This window comes from Gambusia affinis, linkage group LG24, assembly GCF_019740435.1.
Source record: "Gambusia affinis linkage group LG24, SWU_Gaff_1.0, whole genome shotgun sequence".
Classification (NCBI taxonomy): Eukaryota; Metazoa; Chordata; class Actinopteri; order Cyprinodontiformes; family Poeciliidae; genus Gambusia; species Gambusia affinis.
In genome coordinates, this window is record NC_057891.1 from 8,380,524 (window position 1) to 8,402,078 (window position 21,555).

At 38.2% G+C, this 21,555-nt stretch overlaps 1 protein-coding gene across 4 annotated transcripts in view; it reads left to right on the forward strand.

Moving 5' to 3' along the window:
* Positions 1-21,555, forward strand: part of LOC122826872 (fibroblast growth factor 14-like) — a 65,645-nt gene that overhangs the window by 30,096 nt on the left and 13,994 nt on the right. For 2 of the 4 annotated variants that reach the window (XM_044109212.1, XM_044109217.1), the window contains exons 3-5: positions 1,495-1,598; positions 13,889-14,087; positions 14,185-21,443. In XM_044109212.1, coding sequence (XP_043965147.1) covers positions 1,495-1,598; positions 13,889-14,087; positions 14,185-14,333 — 452 coding nt within the window. In that variant the 3' untranslated portion in view covers positions 14,334-21,443. Of the gene's footprint in view, positions 1-1,494; positions 1,599-13,888; positions 14,088-14,184; positions 21,444-21,555 lie in introns of those variants that run through there. The other 2 variants (XM_044109214.1, XM_044109215.1) reach the window with 1 other exon arrangement.

Sequence of the window (21,555 nt, forward strand, 5' to 3'; positions counted from 1 at the left end):
TTGGTTTCTCTTACATCAGTGTCTTTTTTTATTTCCAAAGCTGCTGCTGTAACGCTTCAAACATATCTCTATTTAAAAAGAAAGATGTAACAATTTCACCAATTCTACAATTTTCTTTTTTTGTACTGACACAAGATAATTCAAGATATTAAGGCTCCTGTTCAAAGCTCTGTCTGTTCCTGTACCGTCACAGAGTGCTGCTCTTTAGACCTGACCTTCAGGGATTATGAGCTACGGAGTCTCTTTCTAAATTAAATGAACTGTGAGTGATATTAAAATATCATAAAATCTAAATTAGTTTTGTCAAAGTAGCATGTGGGACAGAAAAATAGGGTTACATTTGACATTTCTTAGGCATTAAGGTATTAAAAATAAGAAATACAACTAAACAAAAGAGATAATTTGAAGTAAAACTATACTTTTTCAAGTGGAATAAATTAGAAAACCACACATTTCGTCCCTCTTAACTAGCAAATCCCACCAGAAACTTGGAGAACATTAGTGTGCCACATTTGAAAGTAAGATTGCTCAGTTTTAACCTGAGATATTTAATTTGGTCCTCCAACTGTTGAAGTGAGAGCGAACAGACCCAGAGAGCTCTCCGAGGCCTTCAGAGAGAAGATTAAAGCAGCTTAGGAGTCTGATGGAGGATTTGAAAAGTGCTGAACACAACTTCCAACATGGCCACCTGTGGCTGTTCAAGCAATTTCCCCCTGAAAGATGACTTGAACAGGCTACATGAAGAGACCAAAACCCCTAAAATGTCATCACCAGAGGCATAGCAGACTCTTTCTGCTGTTGATACGAACATGCATGCCTGCACATCTTGAACCAGAATCCGACATAAATTTCACCGGATATCTGAAGGGTTAAAATGTGAGACCATCTGTAGAAAACAAATAAATAAATAAAAGCTGAAACAGAACTGGACCCTGAAACATGACAGCGACTCAAAACAGACCTCAAAAATCCACCAGAACTGGCCTCGAAATGGGCCAGACATAAAAGAAAAGAGAAATAATTTTAACTAATGATGGTATAACTAGTCCTGACTTTTTCGTCAGCTGGAAAGCACATTTGTTTCTATTGTCTAAAAAAAAGAAGTAATTTTTTTGTTTTGTTTTAAATGGAATGTTTTCATGATTGGATGTAGATAAACACAAAACCAAGGTAGTCTTCCACCGAAGCACAACAAATTTAAAGTTTCTAAATTGTTTGAAACAAAATGACTTCATCCTGAATAGGAAATCCTGGAAAACTGAAATGCTTGGTTTGAGACAGTAAGACATTTTCTTAAACACTCTTTGAAATCATGCATTTTTACATTTCAAGGTTAGAAAGTTAACTATATTGATTAGTCACAGTGCTAGAGTGTGATTAATCTGATGAAAAAATTTTAATCGATTGACAGCACTATATAAAATGCAACGACATTCAATAATACATCTAGAAAACAGTTCCCATTTTAATTCCTCTTGTGTTGTTTGTCCTCAGCTCTCTTCAACCTAATTCCTGTGGGTCTGAGAGTCGTGGCCATCCAATCAGTCAAGACCGGTCTCTACATCGCCATGAACGGAGAGGGTCACCTTTACTGCTCGGTGAGCTCACCGGCGACACAAGCGCAGACAGGTTTATCAGAAGCTGCTAAAGGACACCGTCCGCCATCACAGCTGTCGTCTTCAGCCCTGCTGCGAACCGCGTTTGGTTCCTCTTGGTTTTAGATGCACTGCTGTCCCCTTTGGGACTTTAATTAGACGGAAATATCGGCCCGGGTTTATCCACCAGGGTGAGTTGTTGGCCAGTGGGGCTTGGAGATGATGCATCTGTTGACTTCAGCTGTGATCGTAGGTGTGAGACGACATTGGGAAACTACCTGAGCTTCCTAAGGAGGGATGTGGCTTATTGAATGTCAATATTGTTCAGGCCATGTTCCAAGGCCAACTGTGACAGAAAGGTTTTCTATAGTCTTGTTTTTTTTAATTCAAATGAATTCTAGAACTTATTTAGTTCACCAAATAAGGGCTTACAAAGGTTGTAACAAATTTTACAAAATGTTGTATCCAAATATCCTAAAAAAAATATATACATATATATTAATTCCCTATATAATCAGTTAAAATGACATTATTTCAAATATATATGCAGCACCTTCCACATTTACTGATAAAAATGTGTATAAAACTTAGTCTTTAGAAAATTAAAGAGTAATTAGGAAACAACAGTCAAGACCTTACTTGACATTAATAATCAGGAAAACATTTAGGCAATCAATCTGCCTGAATGACAAATATTCCTTCAGTTTGAGTGAATTTGACAGTGATGTGTTTCAGTGTCCTTGCCTGAAGCATCTCAGCAAATGCCAGCAGATGTGAAAATGGTAAAATCAAAAGCAAAATTACTGTGAGGAGACAGGGAGAGCACTATGAAAGACGAGGTTTGACAGAGAAATAGAGGAGGAGGTGAAGAGCAAGCAGAGCAGCAAAGAACAGAGGGAAGGCGTGGGTACGCTGGAGCAGAATATGAATTATTTCCATGCTGACTCTTCAGAAGGAGTTCACACTCATCCACCGATGCCCCTTACTTCCTGCTTCATTCCTCCTTCCTCCCCCTTCTTTTCTTTTTTGGGGGGAAGATGACAAGAAGGGACAAGAGGTGATGAGAGGATCGGTGATTGAGGGGACGGGGGAATAGAAGCGGGCGGGAGGGGGAGAGGTTAAATGAGGGAAACGAACATGACAGCTGAGAGGAACAAAGGTACAAAGAGGGAGTAGGTTTGTATATGAGAAAGGAAAAGAAAAGGCAGGGTAAAAACTGTTTTAGAAAAGATTTGAAAGAGGAAAAGCAAACCATGTAAACAGATGAGGGAGTTGGACAAGAACCAGGAAGGATTGAGAGGAGGAAACATTGTTTGTAAAGGAATGAGAGGAAGAGAAAATAGTAATTGGGAAGAGGACTAACGGCGCTCTGCGCCGCTCTGCTGGGCTTTCTCAGCCTGTCGCTGAAAGTCACAGATGCATGAGGGCTTCCTGTAAATAATTGAAGAGGGGGAGTCCCTCCGTTCGCACACAGCTGAAGTCCCCTCCAAAGCTGCACACGGAGAGGAAAAGTGAGAACGTTTGATCGCGTTCCATCTCGAGGACTGGGGACCTGGCAGCTCCATGATAATGAATGTATAAATCATCAACGGCAGTTCTAATTCATCCTGATGTCAGCGTGGCTTGATGTTTAATTGGCTGCTCCGTAGGTCCTGGCAGGTAAGGATGGCGTGGCCAGGCTGGAGAGATGCTCATTAAACGTTACGAGGGCGCCTCCACAAATGAACTGCAGCTCTGCTGTTGACTTTTTATACTTCATATGAAGTGAACTGCTTGTTTACTGGACACAAATTGGGTTAGTTTTTCCTCTGCCGAATCGAGGCATGGTGGAGGTGACAGGATGTAGATATGGATCAGGCCACAGTGCCTTTAACTTCAGAGAAACAAGGAGGACTTGTCAGTGGGTTTTTTCTGTAAAATATTCGGGATAGGGCACCACATTTTCCAAATGGAAGGAAAAATATGACAATGCAGGATGTCAGCTAGCAGAAGTCAGCATGTTTCCTTTCTCTTTTATGGTGCTTTTTGTCCCAGCAGCTAGTTTTTGTTTTATGTTTTTAATGATCATTAATTTCATCCTTTTCTTCTGAATTTAAGGGAGAAAAACATGCATTACAGCATTTATTCAGAACATGCTGCAATGCATTCATACCTCTTGAAGCTTTCTGAGAGTTTGTTCACTTTACATTTTTAAGCCTCAATTGGTTTTGTTGGTTTTATACCTCAAAAGTTAAAATTATGAAGTGAAGGGAAAGTAATGCATTGTTCCCTAAATTTTCTTTAGAAGTATGTCTGAAAATTCTTGCAGCAGCAGAAAGCTCCCAGCAGGACAATGACCCTAAAGAGAGAACCAGAGCTACAATGGAATGGTCTAGTCAAAGCATGCTCTTGCGTTAGAATGTCTTAATCAAAGTCCAGACCTCAATTCAATTAAGAATCAAAATTGTTGAGTTAAAACTATTCCCATGTCAAAAGAATTTAGATTAAATACAGAAAAAAATCAAATCAGAAAAAATTATGTTAACTGTTTTTATCTGCATAGCAATGAACTAAGAATACAATATTTTAATTAAACAGTCAGATTCTTTTTTTTTTTAAAATAAGAAATGGAATTGTAAAAATTTTAAAATGGTAGTAAGAACAGTATTTGGGTCGCTCCTTTGATAAAATATTACTTGTTTACCCATAAGGCAAGGCAAGGCAAGGCAACTTTATTTATATAGCACCTTTCAGCCAAGGACAATTCAAAGTGCTTGAACCCATTAGAAGCAGATTTGGATGCAGCAAAGTCTTTTTATGAGTGAAAGTCACCAGATAGATGTGGTCCTACTTGCCAAGAAATAAATTTTTAAAAAGCAGAATAACAAATACTTTGTGCGGTACCTCACTGTTTCTGTTGTAAGAAGTTGTTGCGAGAAATTTAGCCCTTATTAAAAATAAAACATCTTGATTTCCAGCACTTTAAAAAAATCTTGAGGGGCTTTACAATTCACTTTAGACAAAAATGTCTTTTTTTGCAACAAACATGCATTCCAGTGTAAGGGACTCTATCCAGCTGGCTGAATTTTACCTAGTTCATAACATTTTGAATATATTCTCCAACAATTCTTGCACTAGCGACAGACTGGCAACCTGTCCAGGATGACCCCTCCTCTCACCCGGAAGGTTAGCTGGAGATGGACACCAGCACCTCCTGACCCCACTCAGGACAAGAGTGTTAGAAAATGGATGGATGGATGGATGGATGGATGAATCCTTGTACTCCAAACAGTCTTTTTGGGATAAACAGTGATATTGCAATAGTGATCTTTTCACAATGTATTGTGCAGCTGTGGTTCACATCCCCACTTTCCAGTTAATTCAACTCCATCCAGCCTCTTCACGAATGTGTCACAGTCAATCCTGAAAGTTTGGCTTAAAGTTCATGGTATTCAACCACTTCAGCACATCTTCTCCAGTGTATCAAGCCTCTGTCTCTTTCTCAGTCACGAATATATTTCAGCTTCACCCTCGGAGCCACAGAATAATGTAAAATATGCTTTGGGCTACAGATGATTTCTCATTTTGGCATAAAAAAAGGTAAAATCTTTTCCAGCTTAAACGCAGAGTATTTATATTCAGATAATGTTTTTGCATGAGGATGTTGCTTCATGATAGATTAATACTCCTTTAGGGCTAATTCCTTATCCCCTTTATTTAAAACAGTTGCTGCAGATTTGGCCACGCATGCTAGGTTTTATTAACTCAAAATCTGACAGCGTCTTGTTGCTGCGTTGGGATGCGCATGCGTTCGAGTAACAGATGGCGCTGTGTGCAATGAGCTGCTATGTGATAATTATGAAGCATGCTGGGGTAAGTGGGGGAAAAGAAGTGCTGATGAAGTCTGGGACTGTGTGTGTATGAGACGAAAGGAGACGAATGTGTGTCCCTGGGTGTTAGGTGGGAGCATGTGAGAAGAAAGGTGAAAGAGGAAATTGAGTTTGTCAACTAAGTTGGTGCTCATTGGAGAAAGTTATGAGAGAAGATTGATATTAATAGAGTAAATTCAGGTGCCTTTGCTTATATTTATATATTAGCCGACCTTCCTCCTTAAGAATCAGTGTTTTAATGACCCTGAAGTATTCATTCATGTAGGATGTTATAAATATGCAAATAAAATCAGTAATGCACAGTAGTATACCTGAGAGTTGTTTAGAAAACACAATAAAACTAACTAAATTCTTAAAAAGGTTACAAGTACATGAGAATTTTTTTAAATAAAATTAGATAATTAATAACAGTCATGACTGATAACAATTAACAAGTTTAGACCAAAAACCTATGGTCACATTTTAATTAATATGCTTAAAATATTCCATACATTTATAAAAAATTGTGCAAACCTTGAATGTGAATCAGTTTGAGTCACACAGAAGGACATAGACTAGAATGGGAAATGTAGCTAATATAATTCTTGATGAGTTGTAATTGTAAAGAAAAGGATTAATTAAACGTGATAAATATCTCAATAAAAATTTTTATTTATTGAATTTTTCCAAACATTTCTATGCATCACTATATATTCAGAAAGCATATCAACTCCCACACATGTAAGTGAATTAAAGATGTTTTTTTAAAACAGACGTCAATGAAATTTTCCTCATTTTTCAACCTATTTTCACACATATGTTTGTTGAGGTTAAATTTGTTCTGTAGCCTACACTATGCAAATATACATGTGTGGTGTGCACTGTCAGCATAATTAGTGAGGCTCAATTACAGCTGTTACCCTTATGTTTTTTAAAACTGAAGTTTTGCTGACCGTCTACCTCCAGCATTAGAAATGGAAATGGATTCTTACATTAGGCCCTGGGTAGGGAGGCTTTTTAAATGAATCTACCTCATCTTCATGTTGCTGCTCTTTAAGTATGACCATCTACTTCTTTGTTGCTGAAGGACACAAAGCCACCTTAAATTCAAGATCTTGACTCTTAATCGATCAAATTTTTGTGAATTTTACTCAAATTTGATTAATTTCAAATGACTTGGTAGCATTTTGGTAGTATTAGTTGGATTATTTAATTCACTCAACCATATTGTTAGCACCTTTCTTTCATATTTTAGTGGATTCAGTCTATAAATATAAAGTGTTAGAAAAAAACAGTAGAAACTAATCACATCCTGTCACCTTCTCAATAACAAAAACTTACTCTTAAAACAATTTGAAGGTAATTTTATCCCAAATACATCCAAACCAAATAACCAGTCATACCAAAGTTATTTTTTTTTTACTCATTTTTGTAAGTCAACATGGCACATCCTTTGCTGTAGCATCAAAAGTGAGTTCATGAATCTGATTTCGCTGGTAATCCTCAAGATGTTTGTGCAATTTGTTTCATGATCCATTCAGTGTACGCTCAGTTGATTAAATAGGATTTCAAGTGGAGTGTATTGCCAGAATAAGGTTTCACAGTTAATAACATATTGGGTCTTCAGCCATGCCATGAATTCAAATGAATGGAGATCTTTGACCGTTCCTCTTTAGAGTCCAGGGTCCGTCTCACAAGTTTTCTCTACTGTGTAAGATTTTGTTTCAGTGCTGTGGCACAGAGAGAGGACTTGCACCTTTTTGAATGCTGCAGTCCTGTCATAAAATTTTTTCTCCAATCTGTCTGGAGCGCCGCATGTTTCCTTAGAACAGGATGTTTTCGGCAAACACGGAGGTGTGTGCTCTGTACAAATCAAGCGGTGTGTGTCAGCCGCATGTCTGTGTACGTAGGTGTGCATCTCCATTCATAACACAGACCGTGCGGCGCTCAGACAGATCAAGACCCGCCAACGTCTACATCCAAGCAGATGAAAGGAGGGAGAAGTGGCACAGAGAATAGGTGGTACAACATGTGAGTTGTGACAAACGTATATTTTCCAGTAACTACAGAATAAATGAGTTACTTGGAAGCTATTGATGCTCTTCAAGGATGCCACTTGATAAATTGCAACATGGAAGTACCGCAGGACAGACTTCACAGTTACAAGTGAGCCTTGAAAATATGACCATAATTACATCTTGCTTTTATTTGACGGAATAGCAGCTTTTATTGATTGACTTAAAAATGTTCTTCACAAGTTCAAAGAATTTAAAAACCTGTGGAGATTCTCCTTGAAACAAGACAGTTTTACAAAAAAACAAGTTCTGATAGAGGTTATTACTATTACCATAGTAACTATATTACTATAGGATGTATCATTCAGCAATTTACCATATTTAAATAAATTAAATAATTTCTTTGTTGCAAAAAAATCCCCTCATCAAACTGAAAAAATAGTTTACATAGAGGAAATATTGTAGATTATTAAAGTACTTGATGTTCAGTTTTTGGAATCATAAATAGTGCAATGTTTTCATTTTGGACATTTCTGGGCATCCTATTTCTTTTTATTTAGTACATGTGATGCACAATTTGTTGCAGTCATTTTGTTCACATGTACATCCAGGTTACACCTGTAGACACATTATTTCATTGTCATGTACTTAACTGATGCATATCGACCAATTTCTGGTATTATACGATAGATTACTGACATAAACACTCACAAAATGTAAGATTTTGTGTATAATTTAATTAAAATGATATTCTTTTATGACTACTCCGTATGACACTACATCTCTGTTGATTGTGGTTTTGATCTCACATCTTCAAGGTTAACTCTAATTCTTGTTCTTATTATGGTGGAATATGAGTCGACTGTCTTGCTGGAAGGTTTGGGTAAATATATGGTTGATAAAAAACCTCCATGGTACACATAAATCAGGTTCAAAACAAACCAAACCTGGAGAGGCACAAAATGAAAACTGGCCCAATAATACCGGGATAAAAAAACCCCATGAAAAATACCTTTTCCTTGAGATATGTTGTGCTGTTCTCTGAGTGTATTGGAAAGAGCTCTAGAGTAAAATACCAGCTTGTTCCCAGCTGGTATTGGACAGAGAAAGAAAAAAAAACCTGCCAGTCTCCTGAAGAACCCCAGCCTGTTCTTTGGCGTTTCTTCTGGACAGGTGGAGTTATTTCTCGGTTTGCAACCTTGCAGTCCTTTCCTGTGCACAGCCTGAAAGAGAGTTATTCCTCTTTCAGGCTACAATAAATGACACTGCAAAGTCATTTGATAGTTTGTTGCCAGTTGAGGTTTCTTTCCTAAATCTGCCAGGCTTATTCTGTGCTCTCACCTTGTATTTCCAACCCTTCCCCAGGTTGCAAATATGGAGAATACCATGGTTATACAATGCTGAGCATTACAGAGTTAAAGGACATTATTGCACAAGAGTGGTCTGTGCTACCTCAGTAAGAAGCCAGTTTTTAATGTGGCCTTTGGCTTTGATTTTTCTCAACTTTGAACTTTTTTGAATCTGCAGGACCATATCATGGAGGCTAAAACTTTATAGAACACATGGGATAAAACAATAGCATTTTCTTCATTTTATTCTGGGTTAAACTGAGGAAAGAACTGACCTACCTGAAATTGTCATGGAAATGTATTGATGTATGGAGGTCCAGTGATAACTTTTACCCAACTATTTAACTAATAACTTTTTTTTTTTATTCCCACAGGTTGTCAGGAAAATGCTAAACTTTGGTACGGAATGAACAAAAAAGCATCTCGACTTTTAATTTGTCGCCAGGGAAATATTTTTTTTTACACCTTGCGGTTTTCCACAGTTGCAGAACCATTTCAGTGTGAGTTATGGTTTTGCTCACTTGCAGCCTTAGCCTTTCCGCCTCAGTTTGTCCACTAACTCGATGTTGTAGTTTATCTCAGATCCCTCTGAATGCCGGCTCTTAAAAAGCACCTGTGATGCCAAATGCAGCAGCGCTGACCCAAAATAAGAGCCAGATCTTCACTAGAGTAGCTGAATCAGTGCAGATCAGAATCAGTCATTCCTTTCTTAAGAACTCTTTACTCTTCTTCTTTTCTTAAGCAAACTCTCTTCTCTCCAGTCCTCTCCCCCTTTTCTCTCTGGGATTCTGCTCTGTAGAATGATTTTTTTTTTTACCCAGAATCCCCCTGGGTAATTAGTGCTGTGATAATAACTGGTGTTGGAAACAAACACACCCACTTCCTGAACAGTGCACACAAACAGACGCACACAGACGAATATACTTTCATGGGCTCAGTTGCATAAAGTATCATTACACAAACAGCACCACAGAACAGGAGGAACAAATGCATGTTGAACTAAATTAGCTTTGATACTGAGGCTTTTAAAAGATACTAAAACAATGGTGAAAAACAGGTGTTTGCTCAGCAAAGTCCCTTGTGTAAATTCTGACCCTAGAAGAAAATAAGCAACATTTTTCACCCGAAGTCAAACCAAATCTTCTCTGCACTGGTCAATAATGCTCAAATAGATGTTTTCACACAGATGCCATTTACAAAGCAGTCAATGTCATTTTGTGATGATTCCTACCCTGTCTGGAAATTCTTTCAGTTTAGTTTTTTTTTTTCAGATCTGAAGAAGGTTGAAAAGAAAAAATCGCAGCTTGAAGTTTCTCGACTTTATTTAATTTCCCGTTAACGCAGTTGTCATTTATTCTTTCTGTCCTTCAACTGTCTTTATTTCTTAACTTTCATTCTTGATTCCTTAGTTTTCCTTTCTGTATTTACTTTCTTCCTAGTTTTGAGTTTTCTGGGTTTGACTGGCCTCTTTCTCAATATATGCCATCATTTGATTTAGGGATGCACTGATTGCAGTTTTCTAGTCGATCATCGATTTTTAAAAAGCCTGACGGCCAATTCCAAATTTGGCCGATACAGTTTTTTATCTTTTGTTTGTCTGTGTGAAAAAGATTGGTTTCACAGATAAGTATAATCCAATCACCCAAAATTAAGAAAATCGGGGCCCATTTACTACTTTCATTAATATGTTAATTTTAAGATATGAATACTTTACTTCCTAGAGTTCTCAGTCCTTAAGTTTGGAAAAGTCTGGAGTTCATTGCTTGGATTACATGAAGGAACTTGTTGATTCTCTTCATGTTTTCACTGCATAAATCTGAAATATACATAAAAACATCCAAGAATATGGATTACCTGTCCAGTTTTGCATCTTTATGTAACATATTTATAAATATAAAACATGGTGGTTTAACTATACACACTAAAATGATGTTACTTACATTCTTTATTAGCTTAATGCACAGCTGTGATTACTACTTCTATTATTATGAAGTAGTGTTTATACTTTCCATTCATTTTGCTCAAGAAATTAAATCCCATCAGTCTAACAGTAGACATAACTTCGTTAGAAACATTTTGCTGAACAGGAATAGAGGAAGCAACAATCAGCCAAAGCTGATTTACTGAAATAAAATAAAATTCACACACCTTGAACTTTTAGCATAACAACACATTACAATCACAAAGTCATGCCAGTAAAGAGAAAGTTGAGTGTAGCAACATTAAACAAGGTAGGATCGTCTATTCTTATTAATTTGTAACTCGGGTTACAAAAAAAATTACAAAATGATTACTAAAAATAAAAGCAACTTTATTATTGTGCTGTGAATGCAAATTGACTGGAACATTCTCGAACCGTCGTACCGCTATGCATCCAGTCGCCAAGTTGTGTTATTAGTACCTCCATGCACTGTGCCAAAACTTGAGATTGCTTTTTCCTTCTTGTGTCTGAATTCTTTATTTTTAGGCCCTTAATTGACGAGGCATGAAGCGCCGTCTGCATTGACTTAGAGGGTTTTGGCGCGCGTTATCAAACATGCTAATGGGATCTCCTGGCTGATCATGGCTGGTGTGCATGCATGTTAGAGACTGCAATTCAAAAGATAACGACGTCCACGCGTGTGTGCACCACAACGCCGTAGAGACAAAAAAAGAGTGATGAGAGAAATACAAAGATAAGAGCAGGCAGGCAGGAAGGGAGGGAGAGAATCTCCTGCTGTTTTTCCAATCAGGAGGCGTCGTCCTCCTCACTTGGTGATTTATTCTCTCTCCCCCTCTCCTTCATGTCCCAATTTCCACCCTTTTCCCCTCCCTCTTCCTCCACACACACACACCCGCCCTCCATTTCTTTCATTCATTTCTGCCTGTCTCCTTTCTGTGGGCAGCTTGTGAACAGAGCTATTTAGAAACGACGACAGAAACGCATTCGGGCAGGCGCGTCTGTGAGAATGACTCACCTGTGACGCCGGGAGGTTTTCATCCCGGCTCATTCTTACAGTTCACTTATTCTTTTCCGAGTACACTTCAGAGGAGTTGTCGCTGCCTCCGACATCACATTTCTTTTATTCTAAAAGCGCTATTAAATGATGCATGACCTAACTGACCAGCAATAATAAGTTTCTGGCACTGCTTCGTGCCCACCAGCAAAGACCATTCTTCTTAAGCAAATAAATAATGAATCCGGGGTTACAGGTCAGGACTAAATACATTTATAATTAGGTTATTCAATCCGCGAATGAAAAATAGCAAGCAGTTCAGGGAGCAACCGCTCTGTTGATATGAATCAAAATAATTTGTTTTCATGACGGAGGGGAAAAAAATTGAGGTTTTATTCAGTCATTATCACCTGTCTTGTGTTTTGCTGCCAAGCAGTGGTTTAGTCACGTTTCATACCCCTCCGCTCATTCCCCAGAGCCACAAGTGTGTGTCTGATCCGCCTGGAGCCGCCTATACCTTTAATAACCGTGTCACTCCTCTGTTAGCGTGAGTGGATGTGGTAGAGCATGAGATGTGGCACGTTATTGCTCTGTTAGATTACCAATGCGAGTGTTTATGCATTTGTGTTTATCTCGGAGGCCTCCCTGTAGACGCACACCCGCTGACCCCTCCCTCTCGGCGCTGGTTGGTTGCCACAGCTACAGTGTCGCCTCTCTTCCTCATGTTGCTATGAGACTCGGACCGACAGACCTGAGCTGAATGACAATGCGTCTGTGGATCTGGCAAGAGGCCTACAGGAACCAATAAGAGACGGTGCAGAGACGAAGACTTCCCAGTCTGGGACCACAGGAGTGATTGTTTGGGTTTTACTCACTAAGACGTTAAAGCTCAGAGAGTGTGTGTATGATCTGTGTATGAGCTATGGTGTGAGTATGGTTCAACAACAAAACAGAAAATCTGGGTTAATTGTATTGTTGTTACATTGACATATTTTCCAAATATTGCACCCCTCTAATACATATTTAACTGTTTGATTATTTCAAAAAGAGTGTAGTTTATTTGTTAACTAATCTTACAATGGAACAAAGCTAATTCTCAAGATAATATATATTTTATTTATAAAAAAGTTTAGTTTGGTCACTATTTTGAGAAAATTCAGCTGAAATTCCTAACTGTATTTTGCTATTTTGACCAAAAAAGCTTATTTTCCTCAGAACTGGAAATGAAAAATTATTGGCAGAAGTATGAAGAAGTAAGCGATATCGAAAAACAGAGAAGCAAAAGGACATGCATTAGAAAAATAATTTGGCTACCAAAATAACTTTTTTACTTTTCTTCTGTTGATCTAGAAATTAAAAAATAGGCATCAATATATATTTTTTATACGGACTGTGTTGAGAAACAAAGATCCACTCACAGCTGCTTCATCTCTGACCTTCTCAAAGAAAGACGATGCTATCTCAGACGTTCGTGGCTGCAGGGACAGTCGGTAGCACTGGCAGATAAGATTTTTCCCCTCGTTAGAATAACACCATGTCCCAGCACTGAAACACGCTCCACGGAAGAGAATTTTGACACCTAGCAGCTGAGCAGATGTGGGTGGGTAGGATGAGCTGTTTTGAGCTCTGTGTCGCAGGAATCAGTCTGCTTGCTGGTTTTATTTTATTTTTTTATTCATCTGTTTTGTAGATGTCGAAGGAAAAAAAGGAGGTGGTGCTTTTCTGCAATTCTTTTGAAATTATATAGACAACATTTCACACATAATACTGAATACAAATGAGTTTTTTTTGTAAACAATAATAATGAAAACTAGAACTGGCCAACTTATTAATTTATCAAATATTTGTCTTTTGAAAATTAGATATTTAGATTTTTTTTCCCCCCACCAATTAATTCCTTAAATTTCTAAGGTTGAGTTATGTCAGCACACCCAAGGCAGCCATCTTGTTTGACAAGTTTACAGTTTATGTTTAGTTGGAATTTGAATTCAACACTGATGAAATATGAGCCAGCCTAAGAATTTGTTCTTGTGAAAATAGTCATAATGTTACAAGAATAAAGTCATGTGACAGTAAAGTTCAAGTAATACGAGAATAAAGTCTTGCAGGAAAAGCAATTTAACAATCCGATCTATATCTCCTCAGGAACTGTTTACACCTGAATGCAAGTTTAAAGAGTCGGTGTTTGAGAACTACTACGTGATCTACAGCTCCATGCTGTACAGACAGAAGGAGTCGGGCCGGGCGTGGTTTCTGGGCCTCAACAAAGAGGGACAGATCATGAAAGGCAACAGGGTGAAGAAGACTAAACCAGCTGCACACTTCCTGCCTAAACCCATAGAAGGTAAAAAAAAAATCTACTTGTGTTTGTTTTTACTTGTTTTCTGATCAAATCTGATGTTCTAAATCAAACTTTCCCTTCTTCTTCCTGTCTTTAATAGTTGCAATGTACCGTGAGCCGTCATTGCACGATGTAGGAGAGGCGGTGCCTAAACTCGCAGGGGGCCCGCCTTCTAAAAGCACAACCTGCGAGCCCGTGGTCATGAATGGCGGCAAACCAGTCAGCAAACCCAGTAAGGAGGAGACATAACACCACCTCTCATTTTTAGCCTCCCTGCCTGCCTGGCTGGCCGACTGACTGGACGCCAGGAACCACCACAGACTTGCCCTGCTGCTGCGCTCTCAAAAAAACAGACAAAAAAAAAAAAAAAAGAAAAACACGCAAGAAAAGGTAACAAACAAACAGCTATAAGCTCTGACTGGACAGCGACAGGGGCTGGACGTCCTGCCTCACCTCAGCCAGCTGGACACTGGTGACCAGGGGGACAGTGCTCCTGTTAAGAAGGCTGCTGAACTGGGTGAACTGGGACAGTGGCGTACGATCTCAGTTAAAGGACATAAAAAAAAGTCCGTGGTCACTTATTTATTTATTTACTCATTCATTTATCAAGGCTCCTGCTTTCCTCTGCTGATAGTTTTCTGTTGCTTGCTTGCTCCAGGCTGCAGACACACATCCACACAAACTCCGCTCCACTCCAAATCGACCGCTTGGATTCGATCTTTAAATACATTAAAAGCATCAACAAACACAGGAGAAAGACCGTTTTAAATACCAAACAGTGATGATTCAGGGGAAAGCTTAGTCATCAATCACTTAGGATTTGGAACAGGATGTTCTGTGCTTAAACTACATCAAAAAGCATCAAGAAACAGCACATCGCATATGGTGAACTCGCCATTCGCCGTCTCCCTTACTACACGTCTCATCAAGAAGACACAAAACTAGTTCAGAGAAGACAAAACAAGTCTTCGCATGAAGATGATTTATAGTGAATTCCCAATTTGTAGCAGCAAGGTGTGTATCTGAAGTTTGCAGGTGCTGCAGCACCTTGGTAGCAGTCTGTGTTTACATAGGGTAGCAGATTTAGATTAATATGATCAAACGGTGTCCTTGGCCAGGAGGACTTTTGTAGACTTTTTCCTTTACTTGTTGCCTTCCCAAGTACTTGAAAACAAAAGAAGAAACAGGGTATTTGAACGTGGAAAGAGCCTGTGTTACTGGGACCACTATAATCCAGGTTTATAGTCCAGGATTTTTAGAGTTTATCTACATGACGTTGAAATTAATTTAAAGGTCCGAAAGTGTTATCAGCTGATACCCATGAAGTAGCATTTATAAGACGTTCTCCGACTGTTACAACTGATTCAGTTTTCATTTGTAGATTCTTAAAACTGAGCTTACGTTCTGCTTTTAGCACAATTTCCAGATTGTTTCAGCTTGTTTGTCCTGTCGCCCCTTTGCCATTTTGTATCTCCGTTTCATACCGACCTCTTCCCGTATCAAAATAGTTGTCATATATTATGAATCCCTTTGGCCTGCTTTAATCCTCACATTTAGTTTGCTAATTAAAACCTCACAAATTAAAACTTAGAAAGTTTGAAAAATAAATACATTATTCTTCCTCTATGTCCCTGTATCCATCTAGAATTAGAGTTTCTTCAGATTTTTCCTGTCATATTTATAGTGTAAAAAGTTTTATTAAATTTGGAAGCCGATGAAATGTTTCAATTTGGGATTATGCTTTTAGAATAATCGATTATTTGGGATTGGCTAAAAACTGTTTACAGTAAAAGAAAAACCACCACTTTAAACAAACAAACAAAAAAACACTTTAAATGACTTTGAGTCCTGAATTTAAAAATAATAAATTATTCATTTATGCAGTTTATGTGACTTTGCTCTTCTTCAGATGTTTAACCTTCAGTTCACAGTTAAACAAAAGTCAAAAACTGCTGAATTATTATGATTGAATTCTATATTATTCAGGGACTTCTTTACACATTCACATTCATATTAATAGAAAAGGCAATATTAAATCTTAAGTTTTATTTTTCTACAATTATGCATCGTAATCATCTATAATTGGCGTGTTTTCAGAGGTGACAAATTTGCTTTTTTTTTTTTCTTTTTACAATTTTTACAAATATTATCTCACCAAAATGCCCAGAAGACGAGATGCAAAATGTGCAAGATGTGGTAAAAATGTTGGTTGTCACGTGTATCATGAAACATGGTAGGAAATGTTGAAGGGACGAGCTGACCTAGAGCCTTTAGATGAGACTGTGAATGAAAAGGAAAACAGCTGTGGAGCACGAGACACTTTTTTTTTGATTTTCCCTCGATTTAAAAAAAAAAAAGTTGTATTCCTTCAGGAAGGTTGAAGACAAACTTCGTCTACAGGACTTAGGAATTAGTGCTTCTGATGGGGTTTAAGTAGTTTGATTGCACTATTTATATTTTATTTTGAAAAGCAAAAAAAATAAGACATGGAGCAGAAGTGCCACATTGAAAAATACATCTGAATTTCCGAATTACCTGCCAAAATGAGGGGCTTCAACATCACAAACAGGGATTTTTATTTCAGAAAGTCCCCCAGTGTTTACTCTCTTGCCCATTTACTCAACTCCATTTTTCATGTTTCACTTGCTTTGATGTCAAATAATTATGTCTGTTCCTGAATTACTTCAACCCTCCTTACCTCAATTACTGATAACTCCTCCTAACACTTAAAACAATAGGTGCCTTTTTCAGCTGCAGTCTGGCCGTCACCGATCCACACAACTGTAAAACCAGACAAAAATGATTTATTTCTAAACTCCACCAATTGAAACTGTTTATTAGTACTTCTATTTCATCGTATGTATAATTTTGATCCACAGTGGCTTAAAGAAAAGCAGAAGTTCCCACATGTAGTCTTATGCCTGGCATGAATGTAAATCCAAGGTTTTTCTCCAACTCTAATCTTCCCACCTCCATTACAAATTGGCCATAAACCAGCCTGCACATTTATTGATGAAATCTCAAACTTATAAGCGACTTAAATGTTTTTACTGATCACAAACCGAAATAATCGCACACCGTTAGATGGGCCAATATGAGATCTTGTGGTGGCATTTTCTTTTTACACAAAATACTGCCATATCAGGATTCACAAGTAAATCTGAAGTGTAAAACAGTCTTATGTGCATTTATGTCAGGTATTTGTATTGCTGCAACTATGCGGAACTGCAGTGATTTTTACTTGAGATGTACTGAGAAAGTGTCTGGTGACCAGAATTGGTCATAAACAAATGAAGATTCATTTACTTTGTGATCTGGCAACGCCTCATAATTCTACCAGGTCACACTAGTAGCAACACTCTTCTGTGTGGAAGATGTTGCTAGAGGGTAGAAGCTTCAAGCTTGGGTCCTTTCAGTAGCTGCGATTCCATTAACCTTAAAATTACTTATTCAGTAAAAAAGTATTTTGCTAAAGTACTAGCTGATCAAAACTTCAATCATTTCATGTTGACGGGAAGATACTCAAATTCTCAAGTAAGAGTAACAGCTTAGTACAAATAGTCCTAAAAGTACACTTTTTCAAAAAGTTATTCAAGCAAATAGAACTAGTTACTACCTAAATCTGTAAATTGGTCTATTGCAATACAATGCAAAGTATAATTTCATAACTTTAAGAATACAACTATTTCATTTCAATCATTCATTTAAATAAAAATAAAATGTAAGTGAAGTAAAAGTGTAGAAGCCTTTCTTCAGTGGGAAAAATCTGATCATTCTTGCACTTTCTCTGGCTTCTCTCTAAAAGGATTTACGTCGTTTACCTTAATTTTTTTAAACCAGGCCTTTCTCACTGACACTAGTAGTTAATTAATTATCCTGAAATCCCCAAAGTAACACTTGAGTTTGTGAGAAAAATCCTAAATCCACCCTCTCACTGTGAAAGCCAGTTTGTTCTGGGACTTTTATGTTTCCTCATATTTCTTTGACCGCAAGACTAGATGCCAGTCGCTTCCTCCTCCAGATATCCCAGGAGGAGATGCTGTCATACTGTGATCCCACTTTGAGATTAATAGCAGGCGCATATTAAGGCATTCAGGGTCTGCTTATTAAAGCAATTAAAACAGACACTGTGTATCTCTTCTCGCTTTGAATCCCAATTTTGAACCAAAATAACCCCTTTTGCATTTTAATCAGATGATTGAAACACTGTCCTGTTTGCGGAAGATTAATGACCTGCGTCGACGTTGCCACAACTACAAAGCGGCAACAGGACAAAGCAGCCTCCCTGCAGAAATCAAGGCTGCTGTGATTCATTCGCACATCAAACGAGCAGCGGCGTCTCAAGCCTTGGCAACAGGTCTGCATCTGTTCAGCAGGTGAAACGGCGCGCGCGGACGCTGTTTATCCGAGCCGGACGTAGCCGGGTGCTACAGACCTCACAGTGTTTCCAATTGACATTTCAAAGATTCGGTTCTCACGTACGCCACGTAATTTCTCTCCTTCGCTGAACTCATTAACTGCATCTCACATTCATGTACAGATATGTGGTCGAGCAGCACATCTTCTTACATGAGCCATCATTCGGACTGATGTGGTCACAGAGGTGTTTTCTTTTCGCCTTTAAATGGGGGGGCTTAAAGGAAAATAAACCACTTTCTGTGCTAATATGTAAAGACAATAAAAAAGGAGAGGAAAATGAAAAGAAATGGCAAAGCGAGTGCCTCTCATAAACCCAGCTTGGATCAAGCTGTAAGATCCAGCTGTGGATCCTTAATTTCTCTACCCTCAAAGTTTGACTTTAGCTTTGTTCTGTCTAATGTTATATGGAATAATATTAATGAGGAACAAGTCTGGTGCTGTGCTCGTCTCATGTCAAAGAAATGTGGATGTAACATTTATTTATTAACTGTTGTGTCACAGTTGGGGGCAAAAAAAAAAAAAAAAAGATAAAATAAACCCTGACAATCACATACAATGGCTTGGAAAAACTATTTATACCCCTTAAATGTTTTCACACAAATATTTCAAACCATTTTATCAGTTAAAGTGAGTTCATTCAATCCAGCTTTATTGGGTTCTTCCATAAAAACCCAGTAAAATGAACATATTCGTCTTGACAGAATGTGAAAAAGTTTTAGAGGTTCAAATAATTTTGACGTCGGTCTATTCCCATTTATTTTTCTTGTATTGTCTCAGCTATCCATCTCTGAGCAGAACCTTATCTGTTAGACATGATACGAGGTGATTTGACCGTTTTTGTTCAAATATTACGTCAAAAACGTCAGATCTTACCAAGTATTTTTTGCTGTAGTTTCTGGCACAAACATCTTAGTACACTGGAAATAAGACAAAACTAAATAACTTTTCAGCAAGATATAGATGCTTGTTTTAGGTCAGTAATTTATTTCCTATGTAATATGAGGAAAAAAAGTCTGTCAGGAAATAATTTGCTACTTGTAAATAATTAGGTTTAATTGTAAACCCAACTTATTGTGTTGTTTACAGTGTATATCTTGCCGAAAAGTTACTTGTGAGTTAGCTTTGTCTTATTTCAAGAGCACTAGGATATTTGCACTAAAAACTGGACCAAAAATATTTGGTAAGATTTTATTTTTGCAGTTGATAGCTTGTCCCTTTTACTGCTGGCCAGTTTAGCGAAGCAGCTTTATGTCTCCAGTCAGAGCAGCTCTGCTTGTTAGGGCAATCCCAGGGTTCCCATCAAGCCAAAGTGGTTGGCGAAAATCTGTGGGGATATGCTCACAAATTAATACAGTTTAAGGGCAGAGGAAGAAAGGGAAAAATGAAGAAAAAGGCCCGGTTTCCTGGATACTGACCAAAGACGCTTCTCCAATATTTTTTTCTTTTTCCATGCTGCTAATCAGAGTTCAAAGAACCACTGGCGCAATTACTGTCAGCATCTCCTGAGAGATTTCCTTTCCGCTGGTGGTTAGCCAGATGCCAGGGCTACAATTATGAAAGACTCCGCTCCACACAGGAAGAGAGCAGCTGACTAAATTAGAAGTGAGCAATCGCAGTAACCAGGGTGACTTTTAATTTCCACATACAGGTACCCAGCCATGCTCTCGTGGCAGCATGCATGTACCCATCTTAGTTCGCCTGCAAGTCAGGAGGCACAAAATGGACACGAAAAGAAAGGGGCAGACACACACACACACACACAAAAAATCCCTTTGTGACCTGACCACTGCAACGCAGGAGCACTTTAGGGAACATGTAATGGTTAGCGCTTATGATGTAGCTGGCCTCCCTCAGGTTTTTCATTTTCTTCTTCTTCTCTGCTTTAGTCCTTTTTAAAAAGACTGCCTTATTTCATCTGAATCTCAAGACAGCTCTCTCATCCCATTCTCTCCAGGCACTTAGATCCCACACTCTCATAGAAACACATGCAGCAGATACAACTTCAGCCTATTTTACTTTTCAATTATCCTTTGATTCCCCCCCCCCCCAATCTTCTGTTCACTGGAACCGCGCTTGCCGTCGCTTTCTGCTTGTTGTGTAATCAAGCATCTGGAGATCTTACTCCCACCTTCGTCACCTCCTCCTCTGTCTCGTCGTCCCTCTGTTTGGAACGGTTCCCACTTGTTGCATGGATTTGAAAAGAGGAAAGCTGGCAGAAGTGGTGTTTGTGGGGGTGGGCGGGGCTTATGCATGTGGTAATTTTATGAAATCAAAAGAAACACCAGGGGTACTTGGGAGTTTTTGGCTCATATCTTGCTGTTAGTTTGCACAGTTGGAGAACATAAAGGTGTTTTACTCCCAGAGCTGTCAGACATGTACTCTAATGCATGTCTAAATTTTACTCCAATGGATCAAAATGTCACATTTATTAAAAATAACCGCATGATTGCGAAACTTTGACATTCTTTGTGTCCCTTTAATTGTGATGGATTAAAATCAGCATAAAAATTCAATTTGTTGCAAATTATACAACAGATTTCTTAAAAATCCACTTGTCTCACTTGAGGAGAATTCTGTTTCTAGGTTTGCTTCTCCAAGATGCACAAACTTGGATAAATTAGACACATTTTGCATGCATGAAATGCTATAATATCCAGTTTTCCTCTGCGATATAGGGTACCTGTGCGCTGAATGTTAAGCCTGCTCTAAGAACATCTAATATCAGAGCAGCAGCATGTTTTATCCTCCCTGTGCAAACCCCCACCAGCTATCAGCCAAAAGCTAAAGTGACTGGTGCCAACCTTTTAAGGAGATTACCTTGTGTGTCGGTAAATGTACAGTTAACTTTACATATTATGCAAACAGTTTGTCTGCACTGTACAGTTTGTGTCCAACCTATTGAATACACAAAAACAATATTGAATAAAGGCTTTATAAAAAGGAGGTGAGTTTGGACTGGTTCATTTCCTGTGGTATTTTGTTCCTGGTGTAAGATTGTCACAAGAGGATTTTAACTTACATTCCGCATAATTATTATTATTTTTTTTTAACA